Raw genomic sequence first — 20226 nt, 5'->3', positions numbered from 1 at the left:
TTTAGCTGGTGCTAGTAGATGCTTCAAGAGCCCGTATGTCTTTGCGCCCATCGAGTTCAGCAAGGTTATAGCTTTGTCATCTTCTTCTATTTTATTGGCCTCACAATAGATCTCAATGCGTTCCACGTACGTGGCCCAGTCTTCTACCTCGGAATTAAAATCGTTGATGTTACCATGCTTAGGCATCTTCCTCTCTTTGGGAACAACACAAGTATTTCTTTAAATCATTATTTCTTTTTTTTTCTAAGATGGCGGTTTTCCCGCGAAAATGGCGGTTTCCCGCTCTTATCTTCTCTCCCCTCCCACTTCAATGGCGGTTTCCCGCTTCTGTCTTCTTCCCCGCCTAATGGCGGCTTCCCGCGTTTCTTCCCTGGCGGGAGGGGTACACTTTCCCCACGGGCGACGGCCGCTGGCTTTCAGGTTCACAGCCTGCGCGTCGGCTTCAAGGCTTTCCCTTTTTAAAAATTTTTTTATGGCAGGGCGACCGGCTCTGGGTACCCCGTTGACGGCGAACAGGTTCAGCCGCTGGGCTGGCTCTCGCACAGTTCCCCTTGCTCGGCTCTGTCTCTCTCCCGCTCGCTCGGCTCTACCGGCGCTGGGTACACCCCGTTGACGGAGGACAGTTCAGCCGCTGGACTGGCTCTCGCACAGTTCCCCTTGCTCGGCTCTGCCTCTCTCCCGCTCGCTCGGCTCTACCGGCGCTGGTTACACCCCATTGACGGAGGACAGTTCAGCCGCTGGACTGGCTCTCGCGCAGTCTCTCTTGGTCGGCTCTGCCTCTCCCGCTCGCTCGGACCCCAATCGCGCCTCCCAGCCCTCTCGCAGTCTGGTGCTTCTCTCCCCGGCTGCGGCTGAGTTTCTCTCTTCCCGCGCCTACGCTCCCGGTCGCAGCGCTTCGTGGCTTCGGTCACCGCCCGGCTTCTCCCGCCGGTCGCGGTCTCTCACGACACCGTTGGACCCGACTTTTTGTCCGGCTCCTTTTCCCCCTCGACCGTGGTCGAGTGCCCAGCCCTTATCCTCCGGCTATTCTTTTCACTTTCCCTTACTCACAGTCACCGTGGCAGAAGGGACAGTCAGTGCCTGTTGCTGATGGAAGTTTTTGTCGCTAAAGTCTTCCTCCTTTCTATTGCTGCAGCCTTGAGTTTTCTCCCAGCCGAATGACGAGGGCGGTTGCCTCTTTTCGACGCTCTTTCGTTGCTTTGAAATTATTGTTGCCGCAGGGTACGATCGGACTCGTCGCCACTGTAAAGTCTGTGGGTTGTGCAGTTAATTACGACACAGACTTCAGGAGTAACATACAACAGGACTTTACTATTCGAAGGTCAGGGCGAATCTGCCCTATAAATCATGCCACAGCACTTATATACCGGTGTGGTCACCGTCGGTATTACCGTATACAGAAGCCAAACAAGTAGTGCCACACCTAAAATAGTTCTCTTAAAGGTGAACAGTTACATACAATAGTCTCTTAAAGGTAGACGGTTACATACACTACAGTGTGGAGTATAAACCCTCACGTAGACCAGTTTGGCAATTAACGCCCACCTGAACAAATAGACAGGGCCTTGGTTTTAACTTTTCATCCAAAAGACAGCACCTCAGACAATGCAGAGCTCCCTCAGATGCTGCACTGAAGTATATCATGCCTTGATTATATGCATTAGTCTGTGGTGGGGTTTGAACGCACAACCTTCTGACTTCGAGGTGAGGGTGCTATGAAATGAGCCTTGCTTAGCACCTGTTGTAGAGAATAATGGAAATTAAAAGTATTTATATGTCCATATAACATCTGATCATGTTGAAATATCTTAAAGTGCTTCAGTTAATGATATTTTTTTTTGAGGTGCCATGTTGATTATGGACCGTAAAATCACAGCGGTCATTCTGAGCCACAAACAGCCATAAAATAAACGATCAATTAATCTGCTTTTTGCCCCGAGTTTGATTGGTTGAGGTAGGAATGTTGGGCAGAATGCAAGAAGAACTCCTTGCATAGTATGATGTGAACTTTCGTGCCCCCTTGAACAGGCAGACAATTTAACATCTCACCTAAAAGGGCATCAGCCTCTCAGTAGGGCGGTAGTTTAAAAATAAAGACTTGCATTTTATACAACATCTTTCGTGAACTCAGGACGCCCCAAAGCAATTTACAGCCTTTTAAAGTGTAGTCACTGCTGTAATGTAGGAAACACGACACATAGCAAGGTCCCACAAACAGCAAAATAATAACGACCAGATTATTTGTTTTAGTGATGCTGGTTGAGGGATAAATAATGACACCGGGGAGAATTCCCCGGCTCTTCTTCAAATAGAGCAATGGGATGTTTTACATCTGGCTGAGAGAGCAGACGGGGGCCTCGGTTTAAAGTCTCATCCGAAAGACGGCACCTGCGACAGTGCCGCACTCCCTCAGTGCTGTGTTGGAATGTCAGCCTGGGTTCTGTGCTCAAGTCTCTGGAGTGGGACTTGAACCCCTAATCTTCAGACCCAGATTGCTACCACTGAGCCACAACTAACACCTATGCATTTCTGGCGAGGGTGTTGCTAACCCGAACCTTCTGCTCCAGAGGTGGGAGTACTGAGCCATGCTGACACACGTTATAGTGCAGTCAAGCTCCCATCAATCCAAAAGAGCGAAATAATGCATTTCAGCATCTGAGTTACTACTCACAGAAGGCAAAAGTACCGGACTATTTGCCCATATATAGCCATATATAGTAAAGGAAGTCAAATATGAAAAGCATTCAATACAGCATACTTTTAAAAATAACACAATAAACACATATTTAATTACAATTATCGTGCCACGTTAAAAAATTCCGCTGGATGTTTTGTGATAGCAAAATCTTACTGCTGCTACATTCAGTTTGGGATTAACTTGAAATTGTTTGCCGACTTCGAGATTTAAACTTCTAGGGGGAGAAATTTGAATCATTTGCGCATCCCGTTAACACCCGCGGGGGCGCTAATGGGGCGCAAATGACTTTGCGACCGGGCGCGGCTCCGCCAGCTACTCCCGCCATATTCGGCGGGAATTTAGCGGCGGCGCTACATCGTCCGGCTGCTACCGGGGCGAAAATTAAAGGGGAGGTGGCCGGCCGCTGTGAAACTAAAAAAGGTACAGTTTTCGTTGCCGCTCTGGTGGTGGTCTGTTGGTGGATTCGGTGCCGCGATCGCTCAGCCCGGCACTCTGATAGCGCGGCACCCCCCGCCCCCCGCTGGTCCAGGCAGGTGGCTTCTTCTTTGGCAGAGCATGCAGCTTGGGCCCTTCCCTTTAATTGAGGGAAGAGCCCCTCGTACGCGGAGGCGCTGCTGAGCTGTGCGCCCCGCTCCCGCCCCAGGAAGGAAATTGAGCGCGTGATTTAGCGCCCCACTTCCTTCCGGGGGTGGCAACCTGCATTTAGCAGGCGGGGCGGGACTTCCGGGCCTGGCGCAAAATTACCCGCCTCCCGGATGTTACCGCCCCCAAACGGGACGATATGCAATTTCTCCACCCCCCCCTAGTCTTCAACAGTAACTACGATGCATTCCTCGGGTTCTTTGGTCACTGGATGATAGGCGTTAATCCATTCCTGTTCAAAGAAAAGAAATATCATATGTTTGCTGAGGCACTTCATCACAAATACTTCAAGTTATCCATTATAGGGGACATAAAAACATAGAAGATAGGAGCAGGAGTAGGCCATTTGGCCCCTCAAGCCTGTTCCGCCATTTAATGCGATCATGGCGGATCATCCAAATTCAGTACCTTGTCCCTGCTTTTTCCCCATATCCCTTGATCCCTTTAGCCTTAAGAAATATATCCAACTCCTTCTTGAATATATTTAATGAATTGGTCTCAACTGCCTTCTGTGGTAGAGAATTCCACAGGTGCACCACTCTCTGGGTGAAGAAATCCCTCCTCATCTCTGTCCTAAATGGCTTACCCCTTATCCTTAGACTGTGACCCCTGGTTCTGGACTCCCCAACCATCGGGTACATCCTCCCTGCATCTAGTCTGTCCAGTCCTGTTAGAATTTTATAAGTTTCAATGAGATCCCCTCTCATTCTTCTAAACTCCAGTGAGTACAAGCCCAATCGACCCAATCTCTCCTCGTACGTCATTCCTGCCATCCCAGGTATCAGCCTGGTGAATCTTCGCTGCACTCCCGCCATGGCAAGAACATCCTTCCTCAGATAAGGCGACCAAAACTGCACACAATACTCAAGATGTGGTCTCACCAAGGCCCTGTACATCTGCAGCAAGACATCCTTTTTCCTGTACTCAAACCCTCTCGCTATGAAGGCCAACATACCATTTGCCTTCTTAACCGCCTGCTGCACCTGCATGGACAAACGTACATTGCTGCAAACTTCAGCTTCCATGATTGCAACTGTTAATTTTGCTACGTCTGCAATCAGAAGCCCACACCGCTCCCCAACCCAATTCCCTCACTGCATAAAAATGGTGTATTGTAGATGGGTGAGGGTGGAAATGGAGTGGGTCCCACGTACGCCTGAACCCTGCTTTTTCCACTGGTTAATGTTTCTCTAGAATTTACTAAATCGAAGGACAAGGGCAGCAGGCGAACCATCACCTCCAAGTTTCCCCTCCAAGTCGCACACCACCCTGACTTGGAAGTATATCGGCCGTTCCTTCATCGTCGTTGGGTCAAAATCCTGGAACTCCCTCCCTAACAGCGCTGTGGGAGTACCTTCACCACACAGACTGCAGCGGTTCAAGGCGGCGGCTCACCACCACCTTCTCAAGGGCAAATAGGGATGGGCAATAAATGCTGGCCTCGCCAGCGACGCCCACATCCCCTGAATGAATTTTAAAAAAAAATTCTCTTGGATTCGGGGGCAGGGGCATAGCATGCCCACCCATATGCAAACAGGAATGAATATAACGACGCCTTGCAAATGAGGCTAGTATGTCATTCAGCATATTTCCCATCACTTGTACCCAAGGACTGCTGGGTACAAGAGGTGCCTGAGCATCCCTGGGGTCCAGTGTTGCTAGGGACCTCAAGTGTGGGGGGAGTGGCGGGGGAGGGAGTTAAATTTTAATGGCTGGTTTCCCCTATGGCCATCGATTTCATTAGGGAAAGATGTGAAATTCAAACCCGGGCTATTTTTTATTTTACAATTAAAAAAGTATTTGGGTGGCATAACTTCTGCCGTGAGTTTCTATGCTTCCCTCCCTGCCTGTGGTGGGCACCCCAGTTGCGCTGCAAATGGCACGGTCACCTTCCCAAAATACGTGAATGGCTGTAACTCTGGAATGTGGCCGGGGGTTAAAGGTGTCGATAACAGGCACAACCGCCATTACGAGGAAATGCGGGGCCTGAACATTCGGGTTTGGAAACATGTCTGATTTTCTGTTAGATGTGATAATGATCATTGGTAGAGTTCAATTGGACACCATCACTGACAGTCAACAACAGGCCCTCTTTTTAATAATCCACTTACAATATTCTGGTATTTCAATGCTGAGAAAAAGGGACAGCACCAACAGAACCCTTGAGGTCATCCAAAACTCTGTAAACTTGAGGTCATCCAAAACTCCCCTGCCTGTGTCCTAACTTGCACCAGTCCAGTTCACCCATCACCCCTGTGCTCGCTGACCTACACTGGCTCCTGGTTAAGCAACGCCTCGATTTTAAAATTCTCATCCTTGTTTTCAAATCCCTCCATGGCCCCACCCCACCCCTCATCTCTGTAATTTCCTCCAGCCCCACAACCCTCCGAGATATCTGCGCTCCTCCAATTCTGGCCACTTGAGCATCCGCGATTATAATCGATCCACCACTGGCGGCCGTGCCTTCTGTTGCCTGGGCCCTAAGCTCCAGAATTCCCTCCCTAAACCTCTCCACCTCTCTTTCCTCCTTTAAAATGCTCCTTAAAACCTACCTCATCTGCCCTAATATCTCCTTATGTGGCTCAGTGTCAAATTTTGTTTGATAACGCTGTTATGAAACACCTTGGGATGTTTTACTATGTTAGTGGTGATCTATAAATACAAATTGTTGAAATGCAGCTGAGCAGAATGGTCCAGCAGCAAAAGTAAAAGGCCTCGAACTTCTGGGAGTCCTGTTCTGCTGGTGGAAATGCGGCAAAGCAGAACCCTTAGCCATCCTTGACCATGATCTGCTGAAACAGAGGTCAGCTTTCACAGGGACATTAGCTATCCGTGGCCTGTATCGACTCCCTCGCTGCTCTGTGCTAGCAGAACATCCAGTCCTGTGTGGGCCACAATTCAAAACCATCTTCTTCACTACAGCCTCCATACCATCGATTCTATCCTGCTCGCCAGCCACTGTCTGAACCAGACCATTCGCAACCCCAGCATCCTATTCAACCCCGAGCAGGCCTTTTGACCCCATCACAAAGGCCTCCTACTTCCATCTCTGTAACATCGCCCGCTGGAGAGGTATTTCCTGTGCTATATAAATGCATGTTGTTGTGCATTCACTATGTATTTTGTTACCATTCATTGGTGCAATTGGTTACCTGAAAATCGGCATTGGTAGAGTCAAGCAGACCTTTAAACATCTTTTTAGGATCAGGGATTGGTTGACACAGGCTTTCCAATAACTTGTACCTAAGAAAAATTAAAATATCCAAACAGAATGATTTAGCCAAAAGGTTATTTTCATCAATTCATCCATTCGCCTGGCCTATAAGTTCGAGACACACACATTCTTCGGGTTCATTAAGATTATCATTCTGATTTCGTAATCATTGTACAAATTGCCGCCCTGCACACCTGTGGCATGGGTACACTCATACCTCTAACATGACGCTCGGGTTATGGCGAGTCTCGCCAGCTGAGAGCAACCTCTGAATGTGCCTGGCCGGTTAAGAAGGCAAATGGTATGTTGGCCTTCATAGCAAGAGGATTCGAGTACAGGAGCAAGGATGTCTTGCTGCAGTTGTACAGGGCCTTGGTGAGACCACACCTTGAGTATTGTGTGCAGTTTTGGTCGCCTTATCTGAGGAAGGATGTTCTTGCCATGGAGGGAGTGCAGCGAAGATTCACCAGACTGATACCTGGGATGGCAGGAATGACGTATGAGGAGAGATTGGGTTGATTAGCCTCATATTCGCTAGAGTTTAGAAGAATGAGAGGGGATCTCATTGAAACTTATAAAATTCTAACAGGACTAGATGCAGGAAGGATGTTCCCGATGGCGGGGGAGTCCAGAACCAGGGGTCACAGTCTAAGGATAAGGGGTAAGCCATTTAGGACTGAGATGAGGAGGAATTTCTTCACCCAGAGCATGGTGAACCTGTGGAATTCTCTACCACAGAAGGCAGTTGAGGCCAATTCATTAAATATATTCAAGAAGGAATTAGATATATTTCTTAAGGCTACGGGGATCAAGGGGTATGGGGAGAAAGCAGGGACAGGGTACTGAATTTGGATGATCAGCCATGATCTCATTAAATGGCAGAACAGGCTCGAGGGGCCGAATGGCCTACTCCTGCTCCTATCTTCTATGTTTCTATGTTTCTCCGCCCATGGAGAGCATGCGCAGCGAGTCAAGCGTACAAGCTGACTGACTGAGCATCAGTCACAAAATCTGGCCAAGTCCCCCAAACTTTAAAGGATGTTTGCTCTTAAAGGGGAGGCATCATATTTTTTTTTCTACTCTGGAGGGAGCGCTGTGGGCAAAGCCGCTGATTTCAGTGACGATGCCCCGAAGGGCAGCAAAGGCGGCTCCTTTTGAGGAAGAGGGCCAGTCCCTAGCAAAGCAGCATTTGTAACTGCTCGGAAGAAGCTGTCAAATATGTGGCCGTGTTTCGGGCAGCGATCCCGGTGCTCGCACCTAATAAGGACAGCGGCGACGCGGGTGGGTATAGAACTCAGCCGGCTGGGACTCAGGGGAGTCCGGTAAGGGGATGGGGTGGAGTTGGAGGCTATTGCATTCAGCAGGGCAAGCGGTTGCTGCCAGCAGCCCATAGTTTTATTGTGGAGCCGGGAGGAGCACTCCTGCTTCCCAGCCACAGGGATACAGGATTAGGGAAAAATGGCTCTCTTTCCATAACACTCTTGAACGCTTCATTTATTCGTTCACAAGACGTAGGCATCTGTCCCTAGTGGCAGGACTTCTTCCATCTATAACAGCATGGCTTCAAATGATATTGATGGCTGCCATACAGTGTCAAAAGACAGAACTTACATTTATATAAGACCTTTCACGATTTCAGGACATCCCAAATGCTTTACAGCCAATTCGGTACTTTTGAAATAACAACAGAAAACGCCGGAAAAACTTAGCAGGCCAGGGCAGCATCCGTGGAGAGAGAAACAGAGTCAACGTTGCAGGTCGAGAACCTTTCGTCGGTACTTTTGAAGTGTTTTAATGTTTGAACTGTTTTAATGTAGAAAACACAGCGGCCAATTTGTGCAAAGCAAGGTCCCACAAACAGCAATGAGACAATGATCAGATTATCTGTTCTTTTAGGTGTCAGTTGATGGATAAATATTGGCCAGGGCACCGGGGATAACGCCCCTGCTCTGCTTCAAAATAGTGGCAGAGGATCTTTTACGTCCACCTGAAAGGTGCAACCAGGGCCTCGGTTTAACATCTCATCTGAAAGATGGCACCTCCAACAGTGCAGTGCTCCCTCAGTCTGTACTGGAGCGTCAGCCTAGATTTTAAGCTCAGGTCCCTGGGATGTGGACTTGAAGCCACAACCTTCTGATTCAGAGGCGAGAGTGCTACCCACTGAGCCATTCACCAACAACAGACTCATCCATAGGCAGACTCCTGAGGAGCATTATGACGATCCGCTTTCTTTATGGACATGAACTCTCAACTTCTGGGTTGCTAGTCCTGTGCCAGAAGCATTACAATACCGTCACCTCGTGGTTCCAATGAGCAGAACTGGATCAGAGACTTACCTTCTGCAAATGAACATCAGCAGCAACACCATCGCAACAAAAGTAACTGCGGCCCCTATCCAGATTTTCAAAACCGTGTTCTCTTTCTGTTCCGGCTCTGCAAATAAGAACAAACTCCTATTACTGTCTGGCACATTTCACTGGCATGTCTCCATTAAAAAAGCCAACAACTGTGTGTAACGTATAACATAATACCTCTGGTATATTCACTGTAAGTAAACCTAGTTATGAGTGGTATCCCTTACTAACTTACAGCTACAGAGTAGGCAATGGAAATCACTTGTTGGTGATGTTTTCAGAATATAGAAGGCTAAGGGGTGATTTGATGGAGGTTTTTTGGATATTGAAAGGAATTGATAGGGTAGATACAGAGAAGCTTTTTCTGCTGGCGGGGGAGTCTAGGACAAAGGGACACAACCTTAAAATCATACAAAGGGCGGTAGAAATGTGGCACTCTCTCCCACAAAGAAGCAATAGATGCCAGCTCAATTAATAATTTTAAATCTGAGATTGATAAGGTTTTGCTAGCCAAGGGTATTAAGGGATATGGAGCCAAGGCAGCTGGATGGAGTTATTACAAATCAGCCACGATCTCATTGAATGGCGGAACAGGCTCGAGGGGCTGAATGGCCGGCTCGTGTTCCTATTCTCCTATGTTCCTTATTATCTATTAATGGGAGAGGGACACTTTCTATCACCATGGAATCACCAAGGCACACCCCTCGCTCTCTGGTGTCTTTCTCTTCCCAAAGGAAAAGGTCATTATTCCCAAAAAACACCCATAAACGTGAACCACCAAGCACCGAATGTTACAGTCAGCTCTCACAAGTTAAATATGTCATGCAGTCGACCGTGTTAATAAAGAGACCACTCTCTTGGGTTATGGAACATAGAGCCAGCTGACTTGGGAACCTGGGGTACGGGCGGGTCCTCACACAGGTAAGGATTAGCAAGGGTGTATCACAGAATCATAGAAATTTACAGCACAGAATGTGGCCATTCAGCCCATCATGTCTGTGCCGGCCGAAAAAGAGCTCTCCAGCCTAATCCCACTTTCCAGCTCTTGGTCCGTAGCCTTGTAGGTTACGGCACTTCAAGAGCATATCCAAGTACTTTTTAAATACGATGAGGGTTTCTGCCTCTACCAGCCTTTCAGGCAGTGAGTTCCAGACCCCCCACCACCCTCTGGGTGAAAACATTTCTCCTCAAATCCCCTCTAAACCTCCTACCAATTACTTTACATCTATGCCCCCTGGTTATTGACCTCTCTGCTAAGGGAGATAGATCCTTCCTATCCACTCTATCTAGGCCCCTCATAATTTTATACACCTCAATTAAATCTCCCCTCAGCCACCTCTATTCCAAAGAAAACAAACCCAGCCTATCCAATCATCCCTCATAGCTAAAATTCCCCAGTCCTGGCAACATCCTCGCAAATCTCCTCTGTACCCTCTCTAGCGCGATCACATCTTTCCTGTAATGTGGTAACCAGAACTGTATGCAGTGTAGTATTATTTGGGAATTTCTTCAGAGTTGCTCCCGCTCCCTAACTTTGCCAGACATGCGGCAGAAACCTTATTTCGCTTAAGTTTAAACAAGGTCATACTCTTACCAATATTGACAGGTTGACTCCAGTCACTCCAGCGAGAACTTGAAATGTAATTGTTAGTTCTTGCCCTCACTTGCACAGAGTAGCTTTTCAGTCGATTTTCGATGTTCCAGTTCAATTCTACATCTTCAATCTAAAACAGTATAACAATTATTGGAGCTCTAGAAGGACAGGTGAGACACTAGATCCATCAGTACAATTCATATTATTTCAATTTAAAGTGGAGAAATTAACTTGTGAGATAAATAGCAATGGAGAGATAATGAAAAATGAAGCAGTTCCTGCTAACCTACAGTAGGATCTAGGCAACATCCAGTCTTGGGTTGACAAGTGGCAGGCAATATGACTATCTCCAACAAGAAAAATCTCAACCCGTAACCCCTGACTTTCAACGGAACTATCATGATGGGTTACAAATGATGGGTTCCAGCATATTAAGCTTTGCTATCAGTAGCTGAAGACGGCGTGTGTAAAGCCATCCGATACCCAGCCCCCATTGCACATCTACTTCCTGAGTTTACAGGAAGTGCCACACCAGCCATCATAAATTGGCAACAACAACTTGCACTTATATAACACCATTAATGTAGTAATTTTTTTAAATTCATTCACAAGATGTGAGCATCGTTGGCAAGGCCAACATTTATTGCCCATCCCTAATTGCCCTTGAGAAGGTGGTGGTGGGCTGCCATTTCACAGGGCAGTTAAGTGGCAACCACATTGCTGTGGTCTGGAGTTACATTTCAGCCAGACAGGGTAAGGACGACAGATTCTCTTCCCCAAAGGACACTAGTGAACCAGATGGGTTTTTACGACAATCCTGTAGTTTCATGGTCACCATTACTGATACTGGCTTTTTTTATTCCAGGTTTATTTAATTAACGGTAGGATTTGAACTCATGTCTCGGGATCATTATGTCCAGGCCTCTGGATTACTAGTCCAGTAACATGACCACTATGCTACCGTACCCCATAAAATGTCCCAAGACGCTTCACAGGAGTGTTATCAAACAAAAGCTGACACCAAGCCACATAAAACTTGGCCAAAGAGGTAGGTTTTAAGGAGCGTCTTAAAGGAGGAGGTGGAGAGGTAGAGAGGGTAGAGATTCCAGAACTTAGGGTCTAGGCAACTAAAGGCATGGCTGCTAATGGTGGAGCAATGAAAATTAGGGATGCACAAGAGGCCAGAATTGGTGGAATGCAGAGATCTCAGAGGGTTGTAGGGCTGGAGGAGATTACAGTGATAGGGAGGAATGAGGTCACGGAGGGATTTGAAAGCATGGACAACATTTTAAAATTGTGGCGATGCCAGACCGGGAGGCAATGTAGGTCAGCAAGCGACAGGAGTAATGGGTGAACGGGACTTGGTACGAGTTGGGATACTGGTTGGACTTCTGAATATTACAAACCTTAGTAAGATCCACATTTATTTACCTTTTTGCCATTGTTGCTCCAATCTGTGATTTGTATTTGATAACAAAAATGTTTTGAATCATGTTCACCTCCTGGTGGTTCCCATTCTACGTCACTCTCTGTTACGTGAACATTAATTGGAGGACTGGCTTTATCTGAAACACGGAAGATAACTCATTAAAACAAACACACCAAAATTATTTTAATCTCCAACACTAAATTTATTCTGAGGGACTGAGACTCCACACTTACAAAATTATTTTTTCAGGGCCAGAGAGGTTATTTAGCAGTAATTATCACTTATCATGCCGTTAAAAACTGACTCCTGAATGAACCAGCCCTAACTTTTTCAGACATTTTTAGTGGGGAACTGGTGGGCAAGCACAGCAAGTTCACGCTGTTGCAGTCATTTCAGTGCCGAACCTGTCGGTGAGGACAGCAACAGCGCACCCTGTGGCGGAGCGGGGTATCGCTGACAGCAACATATTATCATCCATCGCTAATACAGGTAGACTATCCTTTATCCGAACTTCCGAAAACCGAAAACCTCTAAAAACCAAAAGTTTTTTTGTTCAGCGTAAGTCGTGCGCACGACATGACCAGAGTGGCGCATGACTTACGCTGAGCAGGGCAGAGGGTCACAGAGTTCCCTCCTGGGTAGGAGATTGCAGGCCGAGCCGGGCAGTGTGAAGGAGGTACCGGGAGAGTGAACCCAACAATACAGCAGCCCGTCCGATAGCTGCAGCGGCCCGTCCGATATTCTTTTCTCCCCCCGACCCAACCCGACCCGAACCGCGGCACGTCCGATATTCTTTTCTCCCGACCCGACCCGAACCGCGGCCCGTCCGATATTCTTTTCTCCCCCCGACCCCCCCCCCCCGGACCCCCTCCCCCCCGGATCCCCCCCGACCCCGACCCCCCCCGGACCCCCCCGACCTGAACCGCGGCCCATCCGATATTCTTTTCTCCCCCCCGACCCCCGACCTGATTTGCGGGCCAGCTTAGTAGGAGTCAGCCAATATCCGGCTTTCCAGAGAAGCAGGAAGGGGAATGAGACACGGAACAGTCGCAAGAGGTAGCCTGAACTTTTACAATTTATATTAAATACAAATTTCCCAGTCTTATAATAATACCTTCTGAAATCCGAAAAATTCCGAAAACCGAAACTCAGCTGGTCCCAAGGCTTTCGGCTAAGGGATAGTGTACCTGTACAGGAAACCCGCCCCAACTGCAGTTTTGCCATATGTGGATTTCAAGTATACACGGTTTTCTCTCTGCGACAACGTTTGCCAACCGCGGCAGTGAATTTTGCGTATACGCGGTTTTTAATTTAGGATTAAGGTAAATAACATGATTTTATTGCTTTTATATTCTTTTTTATTGTGTTATTTGAACATTTATACTGTATTTGCCAATCGCGGTTTTACTAACCACGGGGGTTTTCAGGGACATATCCCCCCCCGGTTGGGGAGGGATTACTGTACTTATACTCAATACTTACTGTATTGGCCTGTATTTTCCGATGCCTACGGGTGTGTACAAGGACACCCGTAGGGACATCGGAAATGCCGGTTTCAGGCGTGCAAAGCGATCTGTCAAGAATAAGAGTTGAAAAAAGTAAAAAAGATAATTTTTTTTCACTCATTTATAATTTTAAAATATTTTTTTTAAGTTTATTTTTAGCCCCGTAAAAAACTTTAATTATTTTTTTCAAAAAATTAGATTACAATTCATTAAATATATTCAAGAAGGAGTTAGATATATTTCTTAAGGCTAAAGGGATCAAGGGGTATGGAGAGAAGGCAGGGACCGTACTGAATTTGGATGATCAGCCATGATCTCATTGAATGGCGGAGCAGGCTCGAAGGGCCGAATGGCCTACTCCTGCTCCTATCTTCTATGTTTCTATGTTTAAAATATTTAATTTAATGTAATTTTAACTCATTTTTAAAATGTGATGGATTTTTTAAAATTTATTTAATGTTTTAGTGTCTTTTTTGGGGTGATCTCCATTCATATTTTTGACGGGTCTATCTGTTGAAAGTATGAAGGGAGATTCCCTTCTCCTATTGGCTGGCCTGGCCCACGTGATCCCAAGAATGCCTGCGAACTGCATGCGTCCCCGGGATATGTGGGCCCTGCGCATTTCGACTGTGGAGAGGCCCAGGAGCGGAAGTGTCTGGACCTCGGAAGCCCTCAGGTAAGGGCGTAGATTTTTTCCGATAGGAGGCATCCGCACGCAGGAAGCCTCCAATCGGAAATTACGGGCCGTTATCATTGATGGTAACATGGGGATAAATAGGATGCGTTCATTTTTAACTCGGGCATTTCAATCAACAGGCTGACTACATTTCAAACGTAGAGTAGAGAACTAAAGACAATATAAGAGTAAAGTGAGTAGGCCTTACAATAGGTGACTGGTAGGATAACTCTACAATAAAGTTTCGTCAGATTTTGGCTTGATTCAGCAACACAAAATGTAATACGGTTGAAGTGGTCCAATTCAAACTTCTGAACGTGGCAGGCAACATTTCTCCGTCCATTCTTAAGATAGTTCGTGCAGTTGGTTTCTTTATTGTCGTGTTGAAGCCTTGGAAAGATAACATTTTAAAAATAAATGTGTGCGTAGAATATAATGGCCTGGATTTTACTGTAATAATAACGGCGAGGCTATCAGTACTCACCATTATGATGGAGTAAATCTGACAGCAACTTCTGGCGTCCGCACATGCGCAGTTAAATGGGGAAATCCATTGTTGCTGTCAGAGATACCCCGCTCCGCCACAGGGTGCGCTGTTGCATTCCTCGCCGACAGGTTCGGCACTGAAATGACTGCGATGGCGTGAACTTGCTGTGCTTGCCCACCAGTTCCCCACTAAAAATGGCCAAAAAAATTAGGGCTGGTTCATTCAGGAGTGAGTTTTTAACGGCGTGATAAGTGATAATTACTGCTAAATAACCTCTCTGGCCCTCAAAAAATAATTTTATAAGTGTGGAGTCTCAGTCCCTCAGAATAAAATTAGTGGTGGAGATTAAAATAATTTTGTTTTACTTTTTCTGTCTGTCTCTTTTGACTCCCTCTCTTAATCCCATCTATCTTTCCCAATCTTTATTTTGCTTTCTGTACATCATTTAAATCTAATTTATATTTCCTGCTTTATACTTCCTGGTTTGGACTCTTCGTGTCACAGTGAGGGTTCTTCAATCTAATTAGTTGCAGAGCCTCGGTGTTTCTTGTTCGGCTCACAGATGCCACAGGTACCCTGTAGAGGGCACCCTGCTGGATCAGACGCCGGATTAGAGCAAGCCTCCGCTCAAAAGCTCGCAAAAAAATGTGGGCAGCTGTCAACGCAGTGAACGGCAAGCGCAATTCCTTCACCGCTGACCGTAAAGTCCGGGCCCTTATTTCATCTCAGTTAAAAATAAGGCTGAAATTTGCTGTCAGCGTTAAGCTCAAAGGAATGTTACACACCTGTCATTTCATGCATGACTCTTAGTGCCAAATGGGCATCCAGAAGCGACTGTATCTGGCGGCTCGGAGGCCTCCTGGCCAGCAGCAAGGTAAGTCGTCGTAGGGGGGTTCTGAAGGGGAGAGGGGGGAATCCTGGGGAAGCAGCGGCTCAAAATATTTTTGGGAGTCTGCAGGCGCACTCCTGCTACTCCTGGCACCACATTAATTGTTTTTTACTTAACATGGAGGTTCCTCTGCTTCTGATCCTGGTCCTCCATGGTAGACTCTTTGCCCAGTAGGGCATAATAATGGCTTGGGGCCCCTCTCAATGTAATAGGCCCCCAATTAGCGGAAATTCAACTCCTGCGTCAGGCCCATGCCTCCGCCGCCTGGCTTTAAGATATTCGCCGAGGGGGGCGGGGGGTGGGGGGGGAAGGGAGAAGAGAAGTAAGTGGGATGCTTTGATTTTAACTGCCGTATCATCCGACTGGAAAGAGCTCAAAGCTCCAGTCTCAAAATTCTGCTTTAATCACCCGCTTGAAGTTATCATTCGAGAAGAATTTCTTACTGTTGCATTAGTCTACTGCAGCTAGATTCCGTCTTAGCTCTGGCTTTATCTCAAACTGCCATGGCAGGATTTGAACACCCTGACCTGCCTGTTTTCGGATATCTCCTCCCAAGCCTCTTTCACAGGGCAACTTTGGGTGGTGGGGAAGAGGCTATCTGGCTCATGCAGTGCGTCCTTCGCCATCCACTTGGTGAGTTAGGATGAGGAAGGACACACTAGTATGAGACAGAATGCAGGCAGTAAATCTGCCCCTCCTCTCTTTTTATCCCCTTTTCCTTCTGCAATTTATTTCAGTTAGCATCTGTGCTGGCATCCCACTCCCCCTTACTATTTCAACTGTTTAAATGCCTCCTAATTGCAGGTTACAGCTGATGATAAGGATTATTACTTCTTCCTTTTCAATTTATGGCCTGCTCTGTGGGATCTAGAAGCTTAGCCCACATACTGAGAGTAATAAATATAAGAACATAAGAATTAAAAGCAGGAGTAGGCCATTCGGCCCCTCGAGCCTGCTCCGCCATTCAATAAGATCATGGCTGAATTTTGACCCTCAACTCCGCTTTTCTGCACTATCCCCATATTATAATAAAATAATACATTGAGTAGCAGTCTTTGCAAAACAAATTAAAATGAACCCTCATTTAACCCGTCAATAGAGCACAAACAGCCATTTCAGGCTTTATCTCCTCCCTATCCCTGTAATCTCCTTCAGCCCCACAGCCCCCTCGAGATATCTGCGATCCTCTAATTCTGCCCTCTTGAGCATCGCTGATTATAATCGCTCAACCTTTGGTGGCCGTGCCTTCAGTTGCCTGGGTCCTAAGCTCTGGAATTCCCCGCCTAAACCTCTCTGCCTCTCTACCTCTCTTTCCTCCTTTAAGACGCTCCTTAAAGCCTACGGCCTAGAAATTGAGTGGGCTTAGCGCCCAATTAGTGGCGCTAGAGGGCCTTGCGCCGGACTTATAGCCGTTTTGCAAATTGACTTGGGCCTTACCATCGGCGTTAGCCGGTAGCGCTGCGCCGGCACCGATGATGTCATCGGTGTGCGCAGCGTCCCGGTTGCCGTGGTAACCCGGCCCCAAGCCCAAATTCAGTTGCGCCCGCCTCGCCCGTGGCAGGCGCAACTAACGAATGTGAAAAGTGTTCTTACACGCCTTTGCGCCGGCGCATAAAGGTGGAGCGGCGGCCGGCCGCGTTCCCGGCAGCCGCCTGCCCGCACCTCCCTTCCCGGACTCCTGCATCACCCCCCCCGCGGCCCTGATGAGTGTGTGCTGCGAGCCTGGCACTTCCCCGAGGTGCCGGGCTCAGATGTCGGGGGAATCCGCCGGACAGTTGTCGGCTGCAGGCAGCTCCTCCTTAACAGAAGGAGGAGGCCTGCAGTTCCCCAGCCTGCCGCACCGCATCGGGTGCCGCAGCGGGGGATTAGCGCCGGGAAACCCAATTCAACGCCCGTTTTCAGGCGCTAAAACCCTCCTTTAGCGCCCGCCGCCCTCTGGGGCCGGCGCAACCGAATTTTCGTCGGGCGCTGCCGCATTAACGCTGGCGCAAAATTTCTGGCGCTACAGCCCTGGCGAGCCCACAACCCAATTTCTAGGCCTACCTCTTTGACCAAGCTTTTGGTCACCTGTCCTAATTTCTCCTTATGTGGCTCGCTGTCAAAACTGTTGTTTTATAATACTCCTGCGCAGTGCCTTGGGACATTTTACTACGTTAAAGGCGCTATATAAATACAAGTTGTTGTTGTTTAAATAGGTAGGTAGATGAATAAAAATTCACACTTACTTGTAAAACAAATGATACTGTGCATCCGGTGGTGCTTGCTCACTGATATCCCAGGTACAGTTCATAAAGAACTTGTCATAAAAAAGACATGACAGATTGCCAATTGAGGAAAGATGATCTGTATCAATGAAATAGTTGAAAAATGATATACGCATATAATATGAATATAAAAGTATTTCCAGCAAATGAGCCTTTTTTTGCCTTAGCCAGGTACTCCTCATGAATTCATAGAATCTTACAGCTCAAAAAGGAGGCCATTTGGCCCATCGTGCCTGTGCTGGCTCTTTGAAAGCTATCAAATTAGTCCCGCTCCTTCAACAGTGCGATCAAGCGGCACTTACTCACCAATAACCTGCTCACTGAAGCCCAGTTTGGGTTCCGCCAGGACCACTCGGCCCCCGACCTCATTACAGCCTTGGTCCTAACATGGACAAAGGAGCTGAATTCCAGAGGTGAGGTGAGAGTGACTGCCCTTGACATCAAGGCAGCATTTGACCGAGTGTGGCATCAAGGAGCCCTGGTAAAACTGAAGTCAATGGGAATCAGGGGGGGCAAACGCTCCACTGGCTGGAGTCATACCTAGCACAAAGGAAGATGGTTGTGGTGGTTGAAGGTCAATCATCACAGCCCCAGGACATCACTGCAGGAGTTCCTCAGGGCAGTGTAAATCTTCTTTGCACCCTCTCCAGTGCCTCTATATCCTTTTTATAATATGGCGACCAGAACTGTACGCAGTACTCCAAGTGTGGTCGAACCAAGGTTCAATACGGGTTTAGCACAACTTCCCTACATTTCAATTCTATCCCTCTAGAAATAAACCCTAGTGCTTGGTTTGCTTTTTTTACGGCCCTGTTAACCTTTGTCATTACTTTTAGTGATCTGTGTATTTCTATTCCGAGATTCCTTTATTATCTACCCCACCTAGACTCGTACCCGCCAAGTAATAAGTGACCTCCCTATTCTTCCTACCAAAACGTAATACCTCACATTTATCTGTGTTGAATTTCATTTGCCAATTCACCCCGTAAACTTTTAAGCTTCATGTTATAATCTCTCGGACTGGTTTTGATCACTTGAGAGGGTTGGAAAGAATTTTGCAGAGTATTTTTTCCCTTATTGGCCCTGGGTATTTTCTCTGTTCTTTTGACTCTCCCGGGAGAGTACATGGCTGCAGAGGATGGTGGGGTGGAGGATGGGGTAAGGGGCGCAGGTAGGGGAGATGTGGGGTGGGGTTGGAAGATGGAGGTAGAGGGGTTGCGGGGGGGAGGAAGTGTTTAGTCATACAATAGCAAAATGCTGCGGATGCTGGAAATCCGAAATAACAACAGAAAACGTTGGAAAAATTCAGCAGGCCAGGCAGCATCCGTGGAGAGAGAAACAGAGGTAACTGTAAAGTCTGTGGGTTGTTTAGTTAATTAATACACAGACTCCAAGAGTAACTTAAAACAGGACTTTACTATTCGAAGGTCAGGGCGAATCTGCCCAATAAATCCTGACACAACACTTATATACTGGTGTGGTCACCGTCGGTATTACAGTATACAGAAGCCAAACAAAGTAGTGCCACACCTAAAATAGTTCTCTTAAAGGTGAACGGTTACATACAATAGTTCTCTTAAAGGTAGACGGGTGCATACACTACAGTAACGTTTCAGGTCGAAGACCTTTCGTCAGAACTGGAAAAAAGCAGGAAATGGAAAGCAGGTTTAGGGGCTGGGAAAAGGGGGAAGGAATGAAAGAACAAAAGGGAAAGTCAGTGATAGGATAGAAAGCAGGAGAGATTGAGAGACATTGAGAGACATTAAGAGATATTCAAGGCATGAGGATGTGGTAATGGGACAGTTAAGGAACATAGGGGGAGAAATTGGGTGAGTAGCGCCACCTGTTAGCGCCTAAAGAGGCAGTCAGTGGCTGTAGCGCCACTGGCTGCGTCTCCGGCGATATTCAGTAGGGGCGCTAATGGTGGCATTAGGCATTAGCGCTGCGCCGCCACCGATGGCGTCATCGGTGTGCGCAGCGCCCCATTCGGGCCCCGTTCGCAATATTTGGTAGCGAACGGCGCAGTTGCGCTGCTCGCTACCCACGCCCGGTTCACGGGGCCTTACTGTGCCGGCAGCGGCGCAAGTTAAAGTGGAGGTGCGGGGCGGCCGCTTTTTCGGTAGCCGCCTGCCAGCACCTCCATCCCCTGCCTCCTAACCGCCCCCCGCGGCATTGCTGGCTGTTTCCCGAGAGCCCAGCACTTCTCCTTGGTGCCGGGCTCATTTGCCGGCACTCGCGATCGGGGATCGCGCTGTTGCAGGCACCTCCCCCTTAACAGTGGGAGGAAGGCCTGCAGTACCGCAGCGTGCCGTGCCGCAGCGTGTGGCGCTGCGGCACGTTGCGCTGCGATAATCAGTTTCAGCGCCCTAAGAGGGACGCGTAGCGCCTCGAGCCTCGCCCCGTTCCCCTCGAGGGGCACTGAAACTGAATTTCTGGCGATCGGTATCACTCCGATCGCTGCGCTAAATCCTGCG

At 47.8% G+C, this 20226-nt stretch overlaps 1 protein-coding gene across 1 annotated transcript in view; it reads right to left on the bottom strand.

Moving 5' to 3' along the window:
• Positions 1-1291: 1291 nt before the first annotated feature.
• LOC147112088 (interleukin-13 receptor subunit alpha-1-like) overlaps positions 1292-20226 on the bottom strand; it is a 63792-nt gene continuing 44857 nt past the window's right edge. Inside the window, exons 4-10 of the mRNA XM_085999602.1 lie at positions 17714-17831; positions 14321-14502; positions 11934-12067; positions 10503-10632; positions 8891-8987; positions 6493-6583; positions 1292-3572 (exon numbers count right to left, since the gene is read on the bottom strand). Coding sequence (XP_085855728.1) covers positions 3501-3572; positions 6493-6583; positions 8891-8987; positions 10503-10632; positions 11934-12067; positions 14321-14502; positions 17714-17831 — 824 coding nt within the window. The 3' untranslated portion in view covers positions 1292-3500. The remainder of the gene's footprint in view (positions 3573-6492; positions 6584-8890; positions 8988-10502; positions 10633-11933; positions 12068-14320; positions 14503-17713; positions 17832-20226) is intronic.

The sequence above is a fragment of the Somniosus microcephalus genome, chromosome 10 (genome assembly GCF_052327205.1).
Source record: "Somniosus microcephalus isolate GS21.2 chromosome 10, FLI_Smic_1.0, whole genome shotgun sequence".
NCBI lineage: Eukaryota > Metazoa > Chordata > Chondrichthyes > Squaliformes > Somniosidae > Somniosus > Somniosus microcephalus.
The sequence above is the reverse complement of the archived record's forward strand: the minus strand, read 5'-3'. Positions and strand labels throughout refer to the sequence as shown.